The following is a 23,358-nucleotide window of genomic DNA, read 5'->3' as shown; positions in this document are numbered from 1 at the left end:
AATACCTGACAGGCAGCCCGATTACTACGAGTAGCGCAGGAAGCAGAGTTGAGCGAAGGTCCGCCATTTTGTCCCAAGTTCTGCGGGAAAGCTGCTTCTCGTGCGGCAGGAGCCTCACGCCTCACCCCTAGTCGTCCAAATTAATCCGGAGCCCTCCACTACTGCGTCCCTCGTTGCCCATGAATCGTTTCTGGATGTAAACCCCGCAATTTACAAGTAATTATGTAGCGGAAGTTGTATTGGTTTCATGAGATTCAGTGACTGCATGCATAATTAAGCCAAGCTAACCAAGAACTCGAGCAATATATTGCTGATGGCTTGTTTTGTTCCAGGCCTGGATGAAAATATGGAAAACTACTTCGTCTGTTAACAAAGATTGCCTGATTTCTGTTGTTGTTTTTTTGAGCAGGAACACTGAGCTATTTCATTTGCTGTTTGCATTTTTATATGCCATGTCACTAAAGATTATGGAAGTGTTGTGTTTTGCCATAGGTCTGCAGTTGGTTATGAACCCAGAGAAAAAATAAAGGAGCTGAGGGAACTATGAAAATCCGGATGCATTACTGCATGGATTTGTTGGGCTTGTCAAGCTTTTGTTTCATTACGATTGATAGCTGTAACACAGGAAATTACTCAGTGGGACTGTTCTGTATGTGTGCTGGCTGTTTGACGATGTAAGGAAGTGGCCCCTTGGCAGGCAGGCCTCCTTGAATTTTTTGGTATGCCTTTGCAATGTGCACAGCTGGTGTCGTCAATGAATTCACTCTGTACATTTCTTTTTAGGTGCAGCTGTTCAACAGTGGTTTTCAGAGAACCTCCTGGCCTGCTCAACTTCTAAACTTTTGGAAAGCCCTCTTCACAGCTGCCACTGTTTTTTCTTTTGCTTCATGCTTTCTTGTGCACACAGTTTTACAGATTCTGCTGTTTGCTTGGCCCAACCTTTTGGTTTTGTTTAGACCTGCTACAGTTTGACAAAAGAGCAAGAGCTTTGGTTAATTTCAAGGAAAGAATGAAAGAGAGTGTGCTGATTACTTCACCCCCACCCCCCGGCCAGATTGAAAACTGTGCCTTTGTGGACGTGTCTGAATGAATGAATTACTACACGAGCTCCGGTATGCATGCCAGCAGATTACGAATACTGCAAACTTAACATCACATTGTTCGAGTTTTGAAGGCAGTATTAAGTGGAATACTGAAGGGAAAATAGCAGTGCCTTTACAATGACTCAACAAAAAGAAGGCAAATATGTAAGCCTTTCAGAAAGAGCAGTGGTTTATAAAGCGAGGGCAGTTGGACTATTCTCATCCAAGTTTCACAACTAAAGCAAGATTTCAGTTGTTTTATTCTTTCGCTCTACTTACAGCAGCATGCATAAAAATCTTGAACGGAACATGATATATAGTTATTAGTTCCTGGCTGTCTTGTGTATTTTGTGACTGTTTACATGCACGCAGTCAGACACAAATTTTGAGTGCTGAAAATTGACATTAATTTTTCTGTTCACCCAGTAACCATGGCCTCTATGCCCGCTGTGGAGTGCGACTGCAAACATCTGTTTTGGAGTCTTCATGGGAGACATTTGCCTGGTGCCTGCCATGTATATAGCAGACAGCTATCAACTGTTCCTTCCAAGTGACACTTTTTGTTCTCTTGAGGTATTTGTCATGTGTTTTGATTAAACATTTCACTGTTTTTAAGCTTAAGTAGCAGGCATGTTTTATTGAGGCAATAAAATGTTTGATTCTTTAATTGAAGCCATTTCTTGCTCTTTTTTTTTGCACTGAGAACACTGTCTGCATTGAGAACCAACCACATTGGTTCTTTTTATTATTTATTCTGAATTTTATTTGTAGCTCTGCTATGATTACATTTAATGAACATAGTTTGCCTTCCCAAAGCTTTTATCTTGCTGCAGGCATTGCAAGAATATGTCACGTTTGCACAGTTCACTTATAGTTACGCAGTAGCCAAAGGGAAAGGTGCTTTGTAATTTACAAAGAGCCATCTTGATGTCTCACGAGCTATAAGAGCTCAGTTTGGAGAAAACGCGGAGGACCTGCACGCTTGGGAGAGAAAGTGTGTGTATTGAGGGTGCGTGAGAAAACTTGTTGCTGTGCTCTCTTGTTGCTCTTTCCTGGCATTTGGCCAGTTGTCTACATGTTAAAGGAGTGTTTGCACTTAGTAGAAGTCTAGGTAACAAGCAGTCAATAAATGAAATGACGCAGCAGTTTCCTTTGCACTCTTGGCATGCAAATAATTGCGAAAGAAATGCATCATCTCATGAAGTAATTACCTGGCACCTGGACTTCTGCTGAAGCAAATGTGCCTTTAATCTGCAGACAACAGGACAAATGTCAGACAGGAGGAGCAAGAGGCAGCACAGTGACAAGTTTTCTCACACACCCCCAGTGCACACACTTTGTCTCCCAAGCATGCAAAATGTATTTTATTCAGAGTTCTTATTGCTTGTGAGACATCAAGAATGGGCTCTTTGTAAAGTGCCGTTCATTTAACAGCATTACATTGCCACAGATACAAAACGGCTAAAATGCAGATGTATTTTACAGCTAGGTAAGACCTGTATTAGCCAACTGCTAGCATTGAATACCACAGCCACAAAACAGCTAAACCGCTTCTTTATACCTAAACAACGTATCACCTAGAAGTCTACAAGATGTGAAGGAAAACCTCTTGTAGTCGACAGATAGTGTTACATTAGCCTAGGCTACAGGAGGTCTTCAAGACTTCGGACGGATATACAAAATCTTGGCTATGCTTCTTTTAAGACATCAAAACATCTTGGTGTAGATGACTTATAGATTTCTACAAGCACTTCTTGTGTTTTGTGGGTAGCCTTCGATACACTGCATTTTTGGCCAGCGTCTTTCTAGTTACCTAAAAAGCCAGTAGCACTGTTCGCTACTAACTAGACATCTTAGTTTGAATCGCATCCACGTGTCTTTCTGGCTCAGAGCACGAGCATCTCTTACGCCCCGACAATGGATCTCCAGTGTAGCGTGCACTAAGCAGGAAGCCAGACACTAACCTGCAAGAACTCTCCAATGCGCACTGTCAGAGAATATAAGAAAGGAAGAACCTGCAAGAACTCCCCGGTGTGCACTGTCAGAGAATATAAGAAAGGAAGAACCTGCACAATTAACGAAGCCATCGGATGTGCAGATTAATTGTCCAACCGCCACAAACCCGCGTTTGCTCTGCTTTTCCAAATCTTCATTTCTTTCAAGCGGCAGCTTTGAAGCCAACCTCGAAAGGTGCGCGAGCTGTAGCGCGCTATCCGCTTTATCGAGATAAGCAAACCGCAATGTGTTTTCTGGCCCCGTGTGAGTCGCAGCCACTAGTGATATGTGGCGAAACGGTCCTGTCAAGTTAGCGCACTCACCCCGCCATTCAGACACAAGCGAAAGACAAGGCGACTAGTAGTCAAATGGAGCTGCGCTCCAGCTATCCTGAGCAGCCGCAAACATAGAGAGATATTATCTCGGCAACAGTGCCCAACAGTTTGGCAGAATTTTGAGCCTCGGAGGCACTGCACAAACAGCACGACAAGTCCGATTCGAACAGCTCATGCCGAGTGGCCGTGAACCGCACGCCACAGGTACTAGAACGTCCTTCAGATACTTCAGATACACTCGCCGCGAACTGCAAAGAGGACAGCGCAAATAAATGTCCAGTGTAACGTCTTTTCGTGTGCGCATAAGGACGCTCGTGCTTTGATCATAATTATTGGCCATGAGGAAAAGAAAAGGGCAGTAATGTATCGCTCTTTGCTGAAGCACAAGCTGGGTCGAGTGCAGTCCAGACAAGTCGGACTGTTATAATTCGCTTCACAGACGGAGGTGGGAGGGGACGGTTGCCTTGGACGTTTTTGCAATGAGGCGTATTGGTACGACATGTTCTGTATATTTGGAAAAAAAAATAAGCGGGCAAAATCTAGATTGGCAAATCGAATATATGTCCCTCCCGTGTGGATATAATCACAACATGAGCTATTTCCATCATTGGGGGGAAAGATTCTCTAGCCCCAGTAATCGATTGCAAGTGTGAGCGAATGGTTTTTGCGAACGGCAGATGACATGCGCAGTTGTGGCTTTTGATATTGTCATGACCACTGCCAAATATATTACCAAGAGTATGGTAAAGTTAATCTCATATCCTCAGAAGTAGCCATTAGAAACACATATTTGTTCACTGCTTGCCCCGTAGGTCTTTCCAAGCTGCAGTGACATGACACTGAAAAACTTGATGCAGGGCTGTGTGACTTGTGGTAAATAATTATGGCATGCCATTAGGCATGACTAACCACAGATGGCATAAGCATGTCGACATTTCAGGACTGGTAGCCTCTGTTTAAGGTTGCAGTGATCTCTACTCGCATGCAGCGAGGAGGCCCCATGTAGGCACCCAACAAGGTCTCTTATGACGATATGGCAATTTCCCTCCCAATCTCAAACAGTTAGTCAAGAGGCCATTAACAAAAAATTGAGTAAAAAATATTAATTCTCTACAGATCCTTATTCCCTTGCTGTGCCCTCCGCAGGGGAACACTATCAGGTTAAAAGTATAACTGAATGTCTGTCAAAAGCATGCACTTCACACAAATGACACCTACACTGAATAGGCTTCAGTACTGCTTACTCTATCCCCTGTGTTACATCCATAAACATAAATGTGCTGCTAAAGATGAATAACGATTCCACATGCTAAAGCAACTTGTAACCTACGAGACTGCCATTGTGGACAGCTCCAGATTCACCTATAAAAAAAATGACATGCCACACCATAGTTTTTATTTTTTGCTCCCTTTGGAACACTGGTAAAGCGGCTCATGCAGGCATAAAAATCGTCTGCGATCTTGTGCTTCGCAGTAGACTGCTGTGAACAATAATATTAAATGCAAAAAAATCTGTCCACATAATGTCACAAGATGGGCTAATACATTTTATGCACATAAAATAATGAAAGGTTAGATGCAGCTACAGATGGCATAATCGTGCACAGGTCTCTTCATAAGGGGTGCAAAAGTTCATGGTAGCACCCTTTCATGTCTTCTAGGTAGCGGGGAACAATATAGTACAAAATTTGCACCTCCCTTGCCTCCCACTGCGCACGCTTATGACAGATGGCATAAGTGTATTGAAATTTCAAGGCAAGTATTCATTGTTTTGCGTCTCTTATGATGGTACTCAGTCAAGCCTCGTAGAAAACAGGTAAAAATCTTAAAATAGTTCGCTATTGCCGAAACTCACAATAAAAAATTTTATTTAAAAAAAAACACATGCAAGAGCAGCGCATTTTAGTCTGTGAAGGGGCAGCAACTCAGGCGATTCCTACTAGATAAACGGGGAGACCTTTTCCAAAGTTTTAGCGCCATTTTGAAGGTGTTTGCAGCAATTCCAAAGGCTACACAAAAACCCAAAAGCCAGTTAGGTTGACTGCCCCCATACAGAGTCCCAAGCATGCAGCGGCAGTGGGCCAAGCGCCCACTGTGGTGGATTCCCAGCATTACAGCCGTGCCGTGTGGAAAATGGTTCGTCAGAAGGAAAGCTATTGCAGTTTTCACCATCTCCGCGACAGCCATCAAGAGTACAGGATGATTACTGCTAGGCTACAACCGTTCACGCCACTGCTTTCGGTGCATTGTTGATGAATGCGAGAAACGTGAACACGTGCTAACTGCCTGGCTACCGTCTCTCCACGCCACTGTTGGTGAATACAAGTGCAACAACCACACGCAGAGGTGAGCACACGTCTAGAGCTCTCGAATGGTGCTCTGTGGACGAAAATGAAATGAAACTTCAAAGCAGGTACTGAAGATCACACTCGCACTAGAGCGTAGCTGTCTAGACATACAAACTGCATGTGCAGGTGCAAGCACCTTGCCCATAACAAAAGCTTTATTAAAACTGTGCTTCATTTGGGGGGGGGGGGGGGGGGGGTATTCCCTTCTGTCTGTTTCATGCAGGAAGGATCAAGCAATCGCTCTATGGCAGCCCCCCCCCTCCACACACACACACTCTCTCTCCCAAGTCCAGCAATATGAGCTACAATTCACCTGGAGATATACTCTGAAGAATGCAAAAGCTGTGGAGAGCATGGGAACCTCAACCACATTGTCTGGGCCTGAAGCAAGAACCCCTTCAGCCAAATGACCGCAGAGGAGCTGTCGGAGACCGCGCTGCACAGCTGAGACTTCTGGCAACAAAAGTTGTTCACAGACAGAGCTGACCAAGCATCCAAAGCATCAAGGCCACCTAGTAACAGTGGCCTAGCTGTGCCAGAAGGAAGCCTTCCCCTTCAAAGACTCAAATAAGATTTATTCACTTTCTCTCGTTTCATTGGCTCCACAGAAACTCACTCGAGCCTTCTCGACAAGGCCTGTGTGCGCTGGGATATATATATATATATTGCAGAGTGTAATAGAAGTTTTGGAAAGATACAGAAGAGAGGTGCCCGATTTGTCAGGAATAGTTATGACAGGTCATTAGGCATAACAGAGCAAGCATAGCTTAAAGTGGTCGCTAAAGGATTGCAGAGAAAATGCAAGAGTACAAGTTTTTTGTATTTTATAACACTGTTTTCAATACAAATAACTATATGCAGGTTCCCACAAACTTTCAAAACAAGAGAGAGTAGTCTGCAGTGTGCAAAATTCATTTTACGGATGACTGCTTCAGGTATTCTTTTTCTTTGTTCGCATGTTCTTGGACTGGAATGTTCGTTCACCGTATGTTTCACCGATGTTTTTAAAATGTTTCCTTTGCAGTGTGGTTGTGTCCGAGAGATTGTTTTGCGTGTTTTTGCTACTATGATGCTATAAGGAGACATGCTGGATGAAAAAAAAGCCACCAAGATACCAAGACTAAGCAAAGGATTTGGAAGATGGGAAGGCATCACAGTCCTGCTCTGTGTTCTGCCTCAACACTGACACTTGGATGAGCTGTAAACCTTTCTTCACAGAAATGGGTTACATCTTTGAAAATGCACTGAACACTTGGGCCACTTGGAACACTTATGCGTCCTAACACACACAAAGAGTTCAGCACTCGTGATGTGTCAATGCTCAGAGAACTTTTCAGAAAAGTGTAACTTGGTTTACAAATGCCACCAATCCTCTTGAGTGTGCATTGAAACTTTTTACCTTGAGAGCTCTTTTACTTCTTTCATTCCTGTTTCTCCAGTTACAAAACAAAGCCATATGTACACGCAGGAGACATTACGGCACACCACTAACCTGAACCACAGAACATTGCTGTTTATAAAATATATATTTATTTTTCTCTTAGCTAAAATACATGTTCATTTTTGTTATTTCGTGCCTTAGCAGTACACACTTTCTGCTTTACTTCTTGCTATGTTTGTAGAAACCCTCCCCAGTCTTGACTCCAAGCTTTCCTTCTTGTACTAGCTTGTCCAGCAGTGCTGATGGCTTGAATAGTGGGTTTTCCGGAAAGCGTTGGTGCCAACCTGGATAAAATACGAAAGCAGAGGTTTTCTCATTCATTCAAGAGAAATTATAGGTATACTGAACTAATCATGATTGAATTAATGCAACTCTGATGACCCTCTAACCTACTTTCTAATGAAATGAGCTTGCCATAGCCACCCAAGAATCCAAACATCTACAAGGGCAGCATAACATGACCAAAAAGCTGTTATGGTTGCTTGCATATCGCATTTCTTGACGAAGCAGAGACAGCAAATTTTTGGGATGTTTTTTGTTGGTCTCAATGTGCAGGGCCTTAAAAATGACAGAACTGGAGGCGATATGCCCCAGTGCACATTAAATAATTTACTACAGTACAGTTTTCTTGCTGCAGTTTTAGTTATGGTTTCTGCAGGTTTGATGTAGAAAGCATACATAACAGAACACAATTCATAAATGCTCATAGGACAATGACACGTATTCTATTGCTGCATTGTCTGTTGTGAATCACAAAGCCACCACGAGTCACGCGCACTTGCAGCAGATGACGGTGTAGTGACTGCATCATAGTCCAGCGAGCAGGGGAAAAAAAGGGGGGGGTGCGTGAGTTTCGAATGTCAATTTTACATTTTTAGCATAAAGCGATGAAATTTGGCATGCATACTGAGAAGTGCACCAAATGATAAAATACAAATTTTCACTTGTAAATCTTCAGTAGTTTTGACATTAATTTTTATGTGCTTCATTGCTATACTAATCTTGCGAAAAGGCTGGCATCCCAACAAAACATCGTGGGAGCCTAAAAGCACTCTTTACTTTTAGCCAAAGGAATGGTTCATGCAGTGATATTCTCCAAATGTTTTTATCAACTTTACTTTTTCCTACATAGAACATTATATCCATACTTATATAATGCCCTCATTACTCTTACGTCAATTTAGTTGAGTAAAAAAGAAAGTAATTTAAAATTGTAGAAATATCGCTGCATAAAGAATTTATCAAGAAATACAATGCAACAAACCATCAAGCAGTTGTTGAGCTACGCTTTCTGCAAGCAGAGGGGTCGGGTCAGAAAACACTTTTGAAAAATCTGGCACTAAAGTTGCCCGAACAGTTAATGGCCATTCATGCCAGTGGCTTTGTAGAGGCCACTAAATTTTTAATGTTTTTGCATTTATTTTTTTATTGTATACATGTGGTTCGAACGGGAGAACTTCGGTGGAACAAGCTTTCCAATGATACTGAATTTGTTGCAAGTGGCAGCGCAGAAGCGGAGGTGGTATCTTGCTCGGAAGTCGGCCATTTTCGCACAGATTTCAACCAGTTTTTTTTTTTTGCTACCCATGGTCACAAAAGCGTTTTTGAGGGTCACTTTAGGGTTGTTTTCAGCGTACATTTTTTTTTTTTTGAGGTGTGATTAAAAAGGCCTTGCAGATTCCGAATCTGCTGTTTTCTAAAGTTTTTAAGAGATTTTTGCGATTTGTACAGTGCATCCTCCCTTATGGTATTTATACTTTACGACATGTTGAGGTAGACAATATAAGAGCAATTTCATATCTGTACAGCTCTAGAGTGCTCTTTTTAGTTTTACACACATACTCATTTCCAAAGCCTCAGCTGCCTTGCACTTTTAGTGAAAACGTTCTTATCAAAATCGACTTCACCACTGCATTCAGAGATGAAACTATTGCTGGGGCCACCAGAAAACACTTCAGTGATTTGGGACCAACACAGTGCCCTACGGCCATACAGAAAGCCAGCAAGACTTTTCATCCTCAAACTTCCACGTGGCTTTCAATACACTTGTTGGCTTTATAAATTCTCCAATAATGCATGAGTCCACAAAGTCAGTCTCAAAATTAAAGAAGCATCACAATTATAATCAGCAATGAGCATTTATTGGGGCAAAGTTCTGCTTGAAGCAACCAGACTGGCTGCCTACTGCCTCTGCAAAGTTCACTAAGTACAAACTTTTAATGCTGGAGTCCGGCTGCTGTGTTGCGAAAATAAATGCACAAGTCAGCCCAATCTCACTGAAGCTCAGCACAGTAAATTACCAACACTGATTCTGCAATGTAAGAAAATGGAAGCAGAACTTGCTGCACAGTTTTGGTCTTATTGCGAGCTCATTATATAGAATAAAGGTTATATCGACCAAACAACTCCACAGGAAGCTCACTGATGCACCTCACAGAGTGCTGGCCAGCAGAAGAAGTATGAAGTGGAAAAGCAGACTGGGCAAGATGGTAGACTTCCATATTTACAACCAATGCTACAGGTTACAGAGAAGAAATGATTAATATGGCTCAGCACTGTGTTTCTCCATTTCTTCTCTGCCTTGTCTCCTGTAGCGCTGGTAATAAATACAGACATATGTCAGTGGGCACTGGTACTGGAATTTGCAAAGGTATTGCTGCTAGGCTTTCAATTTGCACTATTTTCTAGCTTACGAAAGCTCCGGCTAGGGTAGAAGGGATATATTTGCCATCTTGCGACACTATTCTATCAATCTCGCATGATTTCATGTTTTCTTTTAAAGTCCCCTCAAAGCTGAAGAAAGAAAGAGCCACTACTTCATCACAACTCCTTGCTTCAAGCTGCCAGACAGAAATGCACTGTTCTCTAAAAGCCAACAATGGCTCCTGACTTAGGTGCTTACCATCAATTATGAACTTGGTGACATCAAGACCAACATAGTCGGCCAATTCCAAAGGACCCATTGGGTGACCAGCACCCAACTTCATGGCGGTGTCTACATCTTGTGCACTGGCATCACCTAAAAGGCAGTAAAGAAAAAGATTCTTCTAATGTACACAGCAAGTGTAAGTTTTGAAGCAATTAAATACAAGGGTTGTTGATTATAATGTCATCTACTAATTACCTCTACATGCTACAAAATGTCATCGACAAATGTTTGCAAAATTTAGTTACAAAATTTGGCAGTGCTCAACATGCCAAACAGACCCCTCATCAGTGTTTTATATACAGTCAAACCCACTTATAGCAATACCGGTTATAACAATATACTGGATATAACAATAGTCAGTCGTGGCACAGTCACCTTTACCATGTGTTCTATGGTAGAATAAACCGCTTATAGCAGTCCTGTCATAGCACGTTATCAGTTTTGACAATCAAATCTGGTCATTGAGTGTCAAACATAAAAGAAAAAAAACATGGAAGCGCGACAACCGCACCAGTAAAACCACGCTTACAACACAAAAGCGCACGTGTGTGGAGTCGACCGACACACCGAGCCCGCACAGCGGAGGCTAGAAAGCGAAAGAACCCATGACCACGCACTCAAAAACACTGCCACAGGGCGCACCGAGGATGCTTGTTTAAGCAGAGCAGAAAGTAGGGAGCATGGTAGGGAGCCTTGGTGGAGCAGTCTATTATTAACGTTTCTTAGGGGAGCGTCCCTCGCAGAAAGAAAACACCCTGGCTTGTTTTTTTTTTTTTGCATTCTCAGCTACGGCTGGCACCGGTAGCGTGTGCGTTGTCCCTCTTCCCCTGTTCTTCGCTAACTTGTCCACAGTCCCCACTTCGCAGATTTCACGTGTCCCAAGGGCAGATGTCATCGCGTCAGGTGAGCTGTTGCGTTGCTGCATTGGCCACGCGCGCCATGTGTACTCCCAATCAGTCGGTGCGGTGCATGTGCGTCGTCAGCGTGGTTTTTCTCTTGACCGCTGTCACCGCACCCTTGGTTCTGCATGCTCCTTGGATTTACCGTAAGAATTGCTTTTGGAAAGCGGGCTTGATGCCAGTAACGTGGAGGCAAGTGAAGCTCCCGCCGGTGCAATGATGACAGTGTTTTGGTCATCAGTGAGCAATGATGATTGCAGCGTGTCCAATTGAAGAATTCTTGCATGCTGACGATGCAGTCAAGACAAATGAAGACCTCACCGAAGAGGCAATCATGGCAGCTGTGACCAGCGTGGACAGTAACGAACAGGAACCATTGCAAGTTGTAATATAATGGTAGAAGCTCATAATTCGACCTACATTAATTCGGAAATCCGTATAATTCCAACTGCCAGCACAATCCTGGCCATCGCCCATGTAAGTATATGGCATCGTACGCTTGCTAATTCAGACATTAAAGGCCTCGCACCAGTTAATTCGAAGGGGGCTCCTGAACAGAGGCTGCGTCCAGGTATGACTGCTGGCGTGCAAGCGATTGATCAAATAGCCCTATTCAAAACCGAATTTTATGCTGCAGAGTTATCCGTGCACCTGAAATTGCGTACAATGCTAGGCATGACGACAAGCGCACGGCCCCGTCTCGAAATCAGTCAGACAGCGTAGTTTCGGTTTTTCTTTCCTGAGCATCGGGCAAGTCCGTAGCAGCCAGCGAACCGAGCCCTGATGAGCGCCATTTCAAGCGCCGATTATCGCGATTGCATTCGTACGCATGGTTCTTTCTTTGATTCTTCCAGTACGCCGAAGCTGTGCACTTGTCACGTGCCATTCGCTGTCTGCGCAGTGAAGCCTCCTCACACGCGATACTGTCGCTTGCGAGTGGTGTGACGCAGTAGCGGTGGAGCTCCAGCGCTTGCGCGTCGCACCATGAGCATTGTTGGGGAGGCCCTTACCACTTTTGAGCACTTCTGCTTCGGCGCTCCCGACAGTATGCATGCAATAAACCATTTATGAAAATAAAAAAATAATAATAATTGCCGTGCCGTTCTCATCTCAAAAGCAAGCAACCACTGTCCATTCTTTTAGCAAAGAAATATACCATGATGCAATCGGTTTTTGTTAGATTTTCAGGTTCATTTGATAATTTGAATACTTTTCTGGTCCCTTGAAGTTTGAATTAACGAGCTTTTATAGGCATTAGAACAATCATACCCTTTCCAGGTCTTTCCTGTCAATAAATGCTATAAAGTTTGTCATCTTTTCTTTTTTTCGACACAATGCGGTTATAACAATTATCGATTATAACAATGGTATTTCCATGACAGTACAGTACTGTTATAAGTGGGTTTGACTGTAGTTCTGCATCAAAAGCAATGCACCCACCCCATACCCCACACAGAAGCACAAGTAATACACATTTCAGATGTGTCCATCTTGACAAAATTCAAGTGATTCATGGTCTTAGGCCATCCCCCTTAGAGGCAGGACCTGGCATCTACCAATGTCAACTCTACCTGAAGAAACATCATTTGGCAACAACAAGGTGACAAAAATCGTAACATGGTTCAAACAGAAGGTGCGGGACTTTTATGACAAATGTAAATAAAAGCTGATACCCTGACTTTAATGATACCGGGGTAATGGCATAACAATGTTGAAAAAAGATGACAAATCTTTACTGGTTATGAGCTAACGTTTGCACGGCAAAAATTTTTTGCCAAAGGCGTACGAGCCTTTATGCCTCTACTTTACAGACAAACCTAAAATCACAAGTCTTTGATTTGGGCTTGTTGGTCAGAATGCATAATAATATGAAGCAGTGCAAATAGACAAGGACGAACGCAAGACAATCAGTGCCAGTGCTGTCATCTTACCCTTGTCTATTCGCGCTGCTTCTTACTGCTCAAAATCACAATGCCCACAGTTATCATATTGTTACATTTTGCCAACTAAGGTAAAATTAACTGAATTTATATTATAATGGAGCAGTATCAAATAAAACAAAGGGTGCACATAAAACTTGGGACAAACATGCAACAGTATTTTTGCTTCATGCTGTGAATTTTTTTTTCCCCACAGCAGTGAAAAGTCACATATCCATCATCATGGAAGATTAATTTGCACTAACAAAAGTTTCTTTAATTCCTTCATTACTGAGAAAAAGTCCTGATGTACCTAGCTTCCATCATGAAATTGTTGGTTAGAGGCTCTAAAAGAAGACAGATTGGGATATCAAAATGTTTTCAGGGTACATTTTCAGAGAGTATGTTTTCAGAGAGTGTAATCGTAGAACCTACATCGAGGCTTGTAACATTTTAATTTGCTTGAGAAGCCAAGCTCTTGGCACTGATCGCATTACCTCACAACAGAGGTTGTCAAATAGTAACAGCTATGGCATGCGTGATGTCACTTGGGCACATAATGGTTGGGGTAAATGCTGACAGTGCATCGTAGATTTTCTCAATTATAATGAGTATGTTATAACTGTGCTATAACTTCTTGCACTTTGTCAAAACAGAATAAGCATACATGCCCCCCCCCCCCCAAAAAAAAAAAAACCCTAAAAAGAATGATGCAATAACCACCAGTAGAGGTGCCTCAAAACCCTCTACTCAAGGGGTCCGCTATACTTATTTACACAATACAGGACCTTGCAGAGAGCATTGCTGCCCGTGTCTAACAACTTGTTTGCAGTGCAGTAGAAGCTACGACCATGAGGCAGCCACTTTCAGACCTGTGTGGTTCCAGGCACTTGTGGAAACCTTTGCCTTATGCTTGTATCTTTCACTCCATTGAGAATAAATTGCTGTGATGCAGTGCACTGCAAATAGTCTGCATGCTCACAGCAGCCCAAGCCACCTGCAGCAACCAGACAGTCACTGGTTTTATTGTCACCTGGAGGACCAGACGACGATAACTGTAGTCGTATTCTAAACCTTAAAGTGAAATTTCAGAAAAGCCAGCCCCTTTGAAGTTGAAGGGGACACCTCCACACATGTGTGTTCAGTTCTAACATCATTCCTGACTTCATAACTTGCATTAATGAGCATGAGTGAATTCAGGAACCACGATTTGTGTCTACAAATTTTGCAAAACTTCCCTTAGATATGTAAAAAACTGGGCAGGTCTCTATAAATGTGCAGATGTAAAAACAATATTTTCATTGGCACAACTGGCTTGAGTAAAGAGATGTATATAATAGATCAGTACTATTATAGAGCCTCTCCCATAGATGATCCTTTTGAAGTCTGAGAACAATGATGTTGCATCAACATACTCTAACATTCTTCTTTTTTTTTTTCCTAAATCTATTCAAGACTACCGCTTACTGCCAGAAGCTGCAATATCAGCACTCCCGTTTTCCTTTGATCATGCTCTGTCGCATTTTATGTTCGCTTCTTTGTACATGTTTACGTTTCAATACCAGTGGTGTTCACAATTTTATTTGTACTTTTTGCTTTCACGAATTTGTTCTTTAGTTCTTAAGGAGCAGCCTCCTTCCTTTATCACATTATTTCACTTGTTCCCCTCACCCCTACAATAATGCCTACATAGGGCACTTCGGTACCCAAGCAAAGACCCCCCCCTTCCACAACCACAAAAACAAATCACAAACAGGGCATATAGTGCTCCTCCATAGAACTTTGTACTCTATGCTAAAAAAAAGAAGCACCATAAACATGGCAGAAAGGCGTCGCTAGGTTGCCCACGGAGTTGACATCAACACAGAGGCACTGCTGCCAGCTCGCATGAATATGACCCACACAGAGCGAATGGGCAACCATGAAGTGCATACTCCTGCTATGTGTACAAATAGGCTGCTTCGAATTGCTCCACCAAACCACATCACTGGGAGAAAGAAATGAAAAATTAAAACCCCGAAAAAAGAAAAAAACAGATGAGAAAAATATTTGTCAGCTTGCATTTCAAATTTTTTTTATTGAATATACTTCGTTTCTGTGTATCAATTTACTAAGTTCTTTTCGTATCAGTATCCGTGCAACATCATGATGGCCTATAGTTGCCTATGTGCCACAAAACCCAACCCAACACAGCACAACACAATCACCTGAGGCATAATAGGCATTCCATTAGAAAGCACTACAGGGCCCCGCAGCATTCCAATGCCACAGACCAAAGTTTGTTAGCCTCTCGTCAAGGTTTGAATGTCTCTACCCCAGAATACGTTAAGTGGTGTTTTTGGCAGCTAAACATCATCTGTTGCCGAACCTATAGATGCCGTCAAGTTTGGGCATGTTTATACGGGGTATATGCATTGCCTGATCATTATACTGGCTACTACCTTTATCATACTCAACAAGATGAAGGATGCACCAGAAAAGAAAATAATTAAAACACAAAACAGCAAAATGTGGTGATTAGAGAGTGATGCATGTAAGGAATGAATGCTACAAAAGGGGAGGCTTTGAATGAAGAAAAATATGGAGGCTGCAAAAAGGCATGCAGCCTTAGCAGGGAGGTTACAAAGGAAGCAAGAACACTGCACAAACTGGAAACAATGCAAGGCAGACGCGAAAGAACGGCTATAGTACCAAAAAGTGAACGAAGCAAGAGTTGTGTGCACAGAAACACAAACAATAATCGTAAATTCCAAAGGTGGATGCAGGGCATGTCCAGATCAACTTTTTTCACTTGTTTCAAGCAAACACCATTTGACTGGCAGATCAGGAGCACAGGCTGTGTGTTCCAATAGCAGATACGGAGTGATTACTAAGCTTTGACTGCAACATAGTCAAAAATGCTCTAGCAAAATTGGCAGATTCAACCAGAAATCTGCAGCATGTTTTGTTAGGCACCACTCCACTTCCCTGTCACCCCGGACATCTTCAATACGTAGCAGACAGGTTTATGGTTCACAGGGTTTTAGTGTTCCAAAGTGACTCAGGCTATGAGGGATGGCGTAATGGGGGGCTCCGGATAATTTTGACCACCTGGGGTTCTTTAATGTGCACGGACATCGTAGAGTATATGGTTTAGGTTGGTTTATGGGAGTTTTATGTCCCAAAGCGACTCGGGTTAAGAGGGACGCTGTAGTGAAGAGCATCGGAAATTTCGACCACCTGAGGTTCTTTAACGTGCACTGACATCACACAGTACGCGGGCCTCTAGAATTTCGCCTCCATCAACATTCGGCCGCTGTAGCCGGAATTGAACCCGCGTCTTTAGGGTCAGCAGCCGAGCGCCATAACCACTTAGCCACCGTGGCGGCTCGTACAATACATGGGGGTCTCTAGCATCTTGCCTCCATCGAAATGCGACTGCCACAGTTGGGATTGTACCCGCATCTTTCGGAACAGCAACCGAGCATCATAACCACTGAGCCACCACGGCGGCATACCAAAGAGATAAAAAAAACAATACTACATAGCATATAAAGAAGCAAACTAAAACTCAATATTACCTCGTCAGGAAACATACATTGCTCTCAGTGCAGCCATGAAAAGAGCTTCATGTCTACAGTGTGCACTGCCAAGTTGAGCTTAGCAACTGGCCTGGAAATATGCAAACGTTCAGCCCTTTGTTGACTGTTTTCATTCGCCCAGACAAGAAACCCAAAGCAGATAGCTCCACTGAGACACGCATGCGGCTGGCCATGCAAGTGTTGTGGGAAACACTCTGTGCAGCTACCCTGGCTTGCTCCAGCTCAAGCATAAGTACTATTCCAAATTCTGATTTGAGAAGAGTGTTCTTGTGTCAGATTCAGGCACCCTGTCATGGAGTGGGCAGACTGCTCTGGATCTGCCATTGGAATTCCTGGAACAGGAGTACCAGGAACGTATTGCATATATGCCCTTTTTGATAGTATCTAATGAGTCTGTTCTTTCGCTGTGCATTCACAGCATTTCTCCCGATGGCGTTGCTCGTTGTATGCAGCATTCACTGTGCTTTATTTTCATTCACTGTGCTTTATTTTGATTTCTGCGAGTGTTCAAGGGTGACCAGCAGACAAAACATCGCAACTAAATGGATGATCAACAATTCTGAACATGCTGACAGTCCTTTACTTGGTAATAAGCCTTTCTCAGCTGTGTGTGCATGCACCTTGTCATTATGCCAAAAGACTATTTTTTTTACCATTTAAAACAGCATGCTTAACAAAGAACTGCCTAGTACCAAAGCAGACACTACAAACTGCCATAAATGTTTGAGAGATGTATACAAAGTGCAGTATAAGTCGCTACATATTTCTTACCTCGAAAGAGAGTGAGTGCGTGTGAGAGAGAAAGGTGTTAAAATCTGTCTTGTACATACCTCGCTCCAGCATCCGTACTGCCTCTAGCATAGCTGGAACCAGGAGCCTGTTTACAATAAATCCTGGCGTATCCTGTAAAAATATGCAAGAGATAAAATCTGCATATAGTGCTAGAATATATTAATCAAATACATACTTTCACACTCAAAGCCGACGCACAAGGTCTCCAGAGAGCTTGACATTATCACCACTTTAGCAATAAAGAACAGGCCATTCGTTGACCTGCTATTTGTGCTGATGTTATCTTTTGCACTTTTTTTTAACTGTCCAATATTGTGCCCCTCCTGCCAGGGCCCTTCACTGAGCCTGCAGTATGTTAAACAGACAGATAGACGGACGGACAGAGAGACAGACAAACAAACAAGGTAAAAAAATTGGAGCGGACGCTTAAGCTCCGCCTTAAGTGTATGACGCAAGAGCATAAAGGGTTAATCCCCATATATGCGGAATTGGTCATTCTCTACTTTACATTCGTAGATCCCTGGGAGTCCTCATACCGCTCCTGGCACAGTGCTGCAGCAGTTAAGTGATGTGACACTGCCCTGCGATGGAAAGTACCCCCAACGGTGGGCCTTGTGCAACCGAGGTTGTTCTTCCCAAGCGAAAAATCATTCCACTGTGGTCAGTTTGCTCACAATCCGGTGGGCAGACTGTGGCAACGCCACAAGGTCACATGACCTAGGTGGCCCACCTGCCTCTTAGGTTGCTCTCTGGGGACCACCTGCTAGAGAGCCATGCTCGCAATGTTTCGCTCACAATGGCGACAACGCTGACACCAGATCTTCTGATGAACACAGCTTTTAACACTATTGCGTTAAAATACATCTCAGCACCTTTGCTGCAGCTCGCCAGAAGTTAAAGTTATTGCATTAACATAAGACTCCAAACAGCTTTTCCCTAAGAACAAATAACCTCTTAGTGATGCTCGCTCATGCAAGCTGCATTGTTAACCAGTCATCAATCGCACAACCATTAAATGTTGCCACATAGTAAAGTTTAAAAGGAGGCCTTTTGATGTGCTCCCTCTTTGGTAAGTACGCTGCAGCATCTTTCTCTTCCCTTTGTTTTCGTGTGCTATGGTGCAATATTGAGCTCCACAAACAAACTGCCTTTTCAATCAACCATGCTTCCAATATCAAACTTCTTACCTTGCATATAACAGTTGTCTTGCCAAGTGCCTTGCCCCAGGCCTGCATTTTCTGGAATGTGTCTTCACTTGTCTCAGGAATTCTTACAACCTGTACATTTACAGCCACAGACAGACAAGCAACCCTTACACATTTATCCAAAAACAAATGTAACTGGAGTAGCTGGCACTCCTAAGAGCTCTAAGATCTTTAATAACACTGATTTTCCACATCTTCCTCTTGAATTTGTCATTTTGGTGCTTTGCAATCCAATTCACTAGAGGAACTCTTTTTGGAAAAAACTGATTCTCAACTAGACACGCGTGAATATGACTGCCACAAGTAATCAAGCCTGGAGCTCTCGTCTGTTACCATGTAAAGGTGCACACATCACTATTGCATTGTCAGGCGCCTCCTCATCAGTCTTGTATATGTTACAGAAAATAACTAACCGATTAAAATTACAATTACTCAATCTGAAATGCAACTGATTACAGTGGTCTATTACAGCCCCAGAAAAGTAAATGAACAATTACAGAAAAGTAATGGTTACTATTTCGTTATTTTCCTTCCAACTTTTATGGTTTATAGTTTATGGGGGTTTAACGTCTCAAAGCGACTCAGGCAATGAGGGACGCCATAGTGAAGGACTCCGGAAATTTCGACCACCTGGGTTTCTTTAAGTGCACCAACATCACAAAGTACACAGGCCTCTAGAATTTCACCTCCATCGAAATTCACCTTTTATTGCCATAAGACAAATTTACTCAGACTGCAATGAATAGCTGCGGCTTGCTTGATATCTTGTCACATGTTAATTTTCAAGCGGAGCTGTTTTTTGAAGCTGTCGTCGCTAATTTTCTCACATTTCCGCATGAAGAGATCAGCAGCTACACTGAACACTCTCACAACGTACGCCCACCTTGCGTACCAGCTCATAGTTTCACAATACTTCGATGCTAGCGTCCAAGTCCTCTATGAAGCACCCACTTCGTTGTTGCTCCATGCTTTGTGCGGAAGCCTCTGAGTTGGGTTTAGTGGAAGGTATGCCGCGGCGTCATCGGACAGGATGGGACGGGGCATACGGAGTAGTCACGAGTTATTTCTTGGTACAAGAACTGACGCAGAAAATTCCAGTAATCCGGATGTGTTCTGGACATGATCGCGCGCAATGCTTCTCTGTAGCCGACCTGTTGTTGCTCTGTCACAAAGGAAACATCCTCGCTAGCACCAGTGTTTGCCATCAGGTTGCAGTTCTCAAAGCTGTACCATTGGTTAAACTTGTTTTTGGAAGAAAAGTAATTGATTACCAGTAATGGATTACAGAAAAAAGTAACTGAATTACCTGTAACGCTAGTTTGAAAAAGTAATCGATCAATGACAAAATTGTATTACGTATTACGTATGCATTACGTACAACTCTACTCCTCATGCACATATCATTTACTGCTACATATAATGACAGTCTGTGTTAACAATGGTTTGCATGCTAGGGCCGTGTAAAGTGTTTCACTCTTCTCAAAAGGAATACAACATGATATAATGATATATTTTTTTCTAAATAAAGGAGGGTGGATCACCATCTCAGATCAATGCAGCTGCAGTATACTACTGAAATTAAAGGAAAAAGCTCCATGTTCAGAACAGCACATTACCTAAGCTGTGTTACATACATACTGCAAGAAGATGGACAACACTCTACCACTGCTGCTCCCTCATGTGTCCACAATTCTACATAGCACCTTTTAGGTGGTACAAACAGAAACAAATTTTTTAGTATTTCCTCCCTATAGAGTATAACCATAGGTGACAATGCTCCACGAGGAATGACAACAATCAAAATGGATTGCAGTGCACTTCACGCATGCCAAAACGAGCACACGATGAAAGAAATCAGTGTCCACTCTGCTGTCCTCCTACCCACAGCATACAGACATCCTGGAAATTGGAGTGCGCTTAGAACTAATGCCCAATGGCAAGAAAGCAGTCTGCTGTTAAAGCAGTTTTTGTTACCAAAACAAATTATGAGGGCAAGAATGTTGATGCCTCTGAGTTCTTTGATACAGTGAAATATTAAAATGTTTCGTTTACTGCTGATTGGTTACCAGAGTAATATAACACACTGGGGACTATGGCTGTTGTTGCAGACTGCTATTTTTTGAAGTTGCCCTCTACTGCAGTGGATCAGTTTGAGCTTGTGTGATGTTTTGTAAAATAAAACCTTGCTACCCTTAACTCTTTCGTTACCACGGGAAAAAATGACTCTTTTTGATAGGTCTGAGACATAATTTTTTTCCTGCAAAATATGTGCGGTGTAAGAAAGCAAAATTTATGCGAAAATGATGGAAATAGAATGTGCTTTATGAAGACATTCATTTTAACACAAGTACTTTGCATGCATATTGCAAAAAAAAAAAAAGAATTCGCGAACACACACAAAAGTTGAAAGTTTTTCAAATAAAAATTGTATTGAAAAGACAATATGTCTTGGAGAAAAAATATTAAAAACATCCTGGAATGCACAAAATGTTTCCAATTTATTTATTAACTAGCCACCAAATGTTTGAATTTATATCTCAAAAATTTTTCGAGCTAGAAATCTTTTTGACACTACATGAAAAAAATGCTTTTTCAAAGTGCCTGATATAAATTTTTCACACCAAGTAAAAAATATTCAAAGTAAAATGTAATGTATCAAAAAATAGCTTAATAAATCTACTTTTAGAGTTTATCAGTTCGAGCTAAAGATGTTTTTAAAGAAGGCGAAAAAAAATTGCAGAAACACAAAAAGTATATCCGCCATACCATATTGATGATATACTCACACGAAAATTACAAAAAGTAACACAGTGATACCCCCTTACAGTGAATAGGTAAAAAATAGACTGGTTCGATATAGCCAATATTTGTATTATAAAATTTCTCCAGAAACTCATGCTAGAGAAGCAAAATTTAATAAGCAAAAGAACAGCAACTGGGAGAGGCCTTTCCTGTAGTTTTAGCACTGTTTCGAAACTGCTTGCGGTGATTGCAGAGGCCACAAAAGATACGAGCGGCAAACATCAACTAGGTTGGCTTTCCCGCAAAGCATTGCAGCACGCAATGATCGCTGGTCAAATGCCAGCTAGAGTGGCTTCTTTGCGCTACAGCAGTGTGGTGTAAAAAAATCTGATGCCAAGACGAAAGCTATGCTGTTGTCACCACCTCCGCCCTGTGGCAGAGGATGGCTGCTGGAACGGAACAACAGACAATGTTGTTGGTTCCTAGGCACTATCAATAGGGGCGAGAGGTGCAAATGGGTTCTGACCACCTGGCTCCCAGCTGTTCTCACTGCTATATCTTTTTGTGCCACTCTTGGCAAAAAAAAGATAAACCGTGAACTGTGACGCTAACGCTTGCTGCACCACCACTAGTCACCGATGTAAAGAGGCAAAGCATGCCGCCTGCCATCCGAGTGGGCAGTTTGGTGCTCGGCAGTTCGATTTATCTGTCTTATGGCAAACCGTGTTCGACATATACAGTAAGAAATGCATGTGTTTGTTGAAGATATTTAGGAACAGCTTGATATAGCCAATAACTCATAACATCCATGTTTGTTATAAGGAGGTTTGACTGTAAATTGGGCATTGTCAGGCTGCTGCTGCTGCTGCTGCTGCTGCTGATGATATCGAAGGATATCCACAAAATGTCACGCAATATTTACTAACCAAAATTCTAGCACACCGCGGCGAAAAAAATTTTTGGTTGCTTTTTTCAATTTTACTTACTTCTCGTACAAATAAACAAGACATTAAATATGAATATTTCTAGTGGTTCAACCGTGATTTCTTTCCCTGAGGACGTTCCTGCAGCAACGCCTGCACTCCAATAAGTCCGCCAAGCACATCCCCTCTCTAGGCCTGATTAGAAGGCCCGGCATTATCACCAGTTACCAGAACATTTATTTTGGTGCACTTTGGAGCAATTCTGGTCATTTTTGTAAGGGTGGCGCAGCCAATCTCATTTGGTGCAAAATGGCACAGGAGTTTCAACTTATGCTGCAAGAACATACACCGTGCTTTTATCTACAAGAACACACTTAAGGGCACAGGGTAAGGTAAAATTAGAAAAAAATCGTTTTTTTTTCTTTTGGAATTTTAGAAGTTCAATTCTTTCTACACATGTTCCATGATCGCACTTTCCTCAGAAAGCCATATTTACGGCTGAAAAACGCTTTTTCTGAAACCAAGTAGTGAGCGGCCACGCCCCCTTTCAGGATTAACGTCAATTTTTTCAACCAAAAAGTCCACCACCTGATTTCAAAACTTGTCTAAAATCAGCTACATATAAAAAATTGTCTGGCAACTATTGTACAGCTCTTTTTTAGCCAAGGCAATCCTGAGACGCTTTGCACGTTTTTTCCACGTTTCTGCAACCTTCATGCAGCTGCGTCCGAGTGCTATCCCTTTCGATCAGTATTGTAAATTGTGCCGGTGTTGGTTGCTGCTGATAAGTTGAGATGCCCACGGCAAAGAAGGCCTTCGTCAGGCGTGAATTTCACGGCAACCGCTACGCTCATCGTGAAAAAGCAAAAGGATGTCCACGACCGAATGAGATCCCGAACGCCGAACGCGCCAGCTCCTCGACATCGAAGCTTTCAAGATTTTCTCTGTGCTTCCAGGAAGAGGATGTGCTACAGAGCAGCAGCCAATATGCCTTAATGGACATGGACGGCATTTGTGCCGCAATTACACAGATTTGTGTGTGCAGAGAGTGCGGTGGAAGTGTTGAGCTCATCGAAATTGTGACAAAACGGGTAGGTGTTGCAAGCGTTTACAGTTTGAACTGTGAAGTGTGTAGTGCCGCACAACGATTTGAGACGTCGAAGAAAA

The 23,358-nt window shown here is 42.5% G+C and overlaps 1 protein-coding gene across 1 annotated transcript in view; it reads right to left on the bottom strand.

Annotated features, from left to right (window-relative positions):
- Positions 1 to 7,267: 7,267 nt before the first annotated feature.
- LOC144114671 (hydroxyacyl-coenzyme A dehydrogenase, mitochondrial-like) overlaps positions 7,268 to 23,358 on the bottom strand; it is a 29,283-nt gene continuing 13,192 nt past the window's right edge. The window contains exons 5-8 of the mRNA XM_077648555.1: positions 18,509 to 18,598; positions 17,360 to 17,432; positions 10,104 to 10,220; positions 7,268 to 7,485 (exon numbers count right to left, since the gene is read on the bottom strand). Coding sequence (XP_077504681.1) covers positions 7,361 to 7,485; positions 10,104 to 10,220; positions 17,360 to 17,432; positions 18,509 to 18,598 — 405 coding nt within the window. The 3' untranslated portion in view covers positions 7,268 to 7,360. The remainder of the gene's footprint in view (positions 7,486 to 10,103; positions 10,221 to 17,359; positions 17,433 to 18,508; positions 18,599 to 23,358) is intronic.

Source organism: Amblyomma americanum, chromosome 1, assembly GCF_052857255.1.
Source record: "Amblyomma americanum isolate KBUSLIRL-KWMA chromosome 1, ASM5285725v1, whole genome shotgun sequence".
Classification (NCBI taxonomy): domain Eukaryota; kingdom Metazoa; phylum Arthropoda; class Arachnida; order Ixodida; family Ixodidae; genus Amblyomma; species Amblyomma americanum.
Note: the sequence above shows the minus strand (reverse complement) of the source record. Positions and strands in the feature narration are given on the sequence as shown.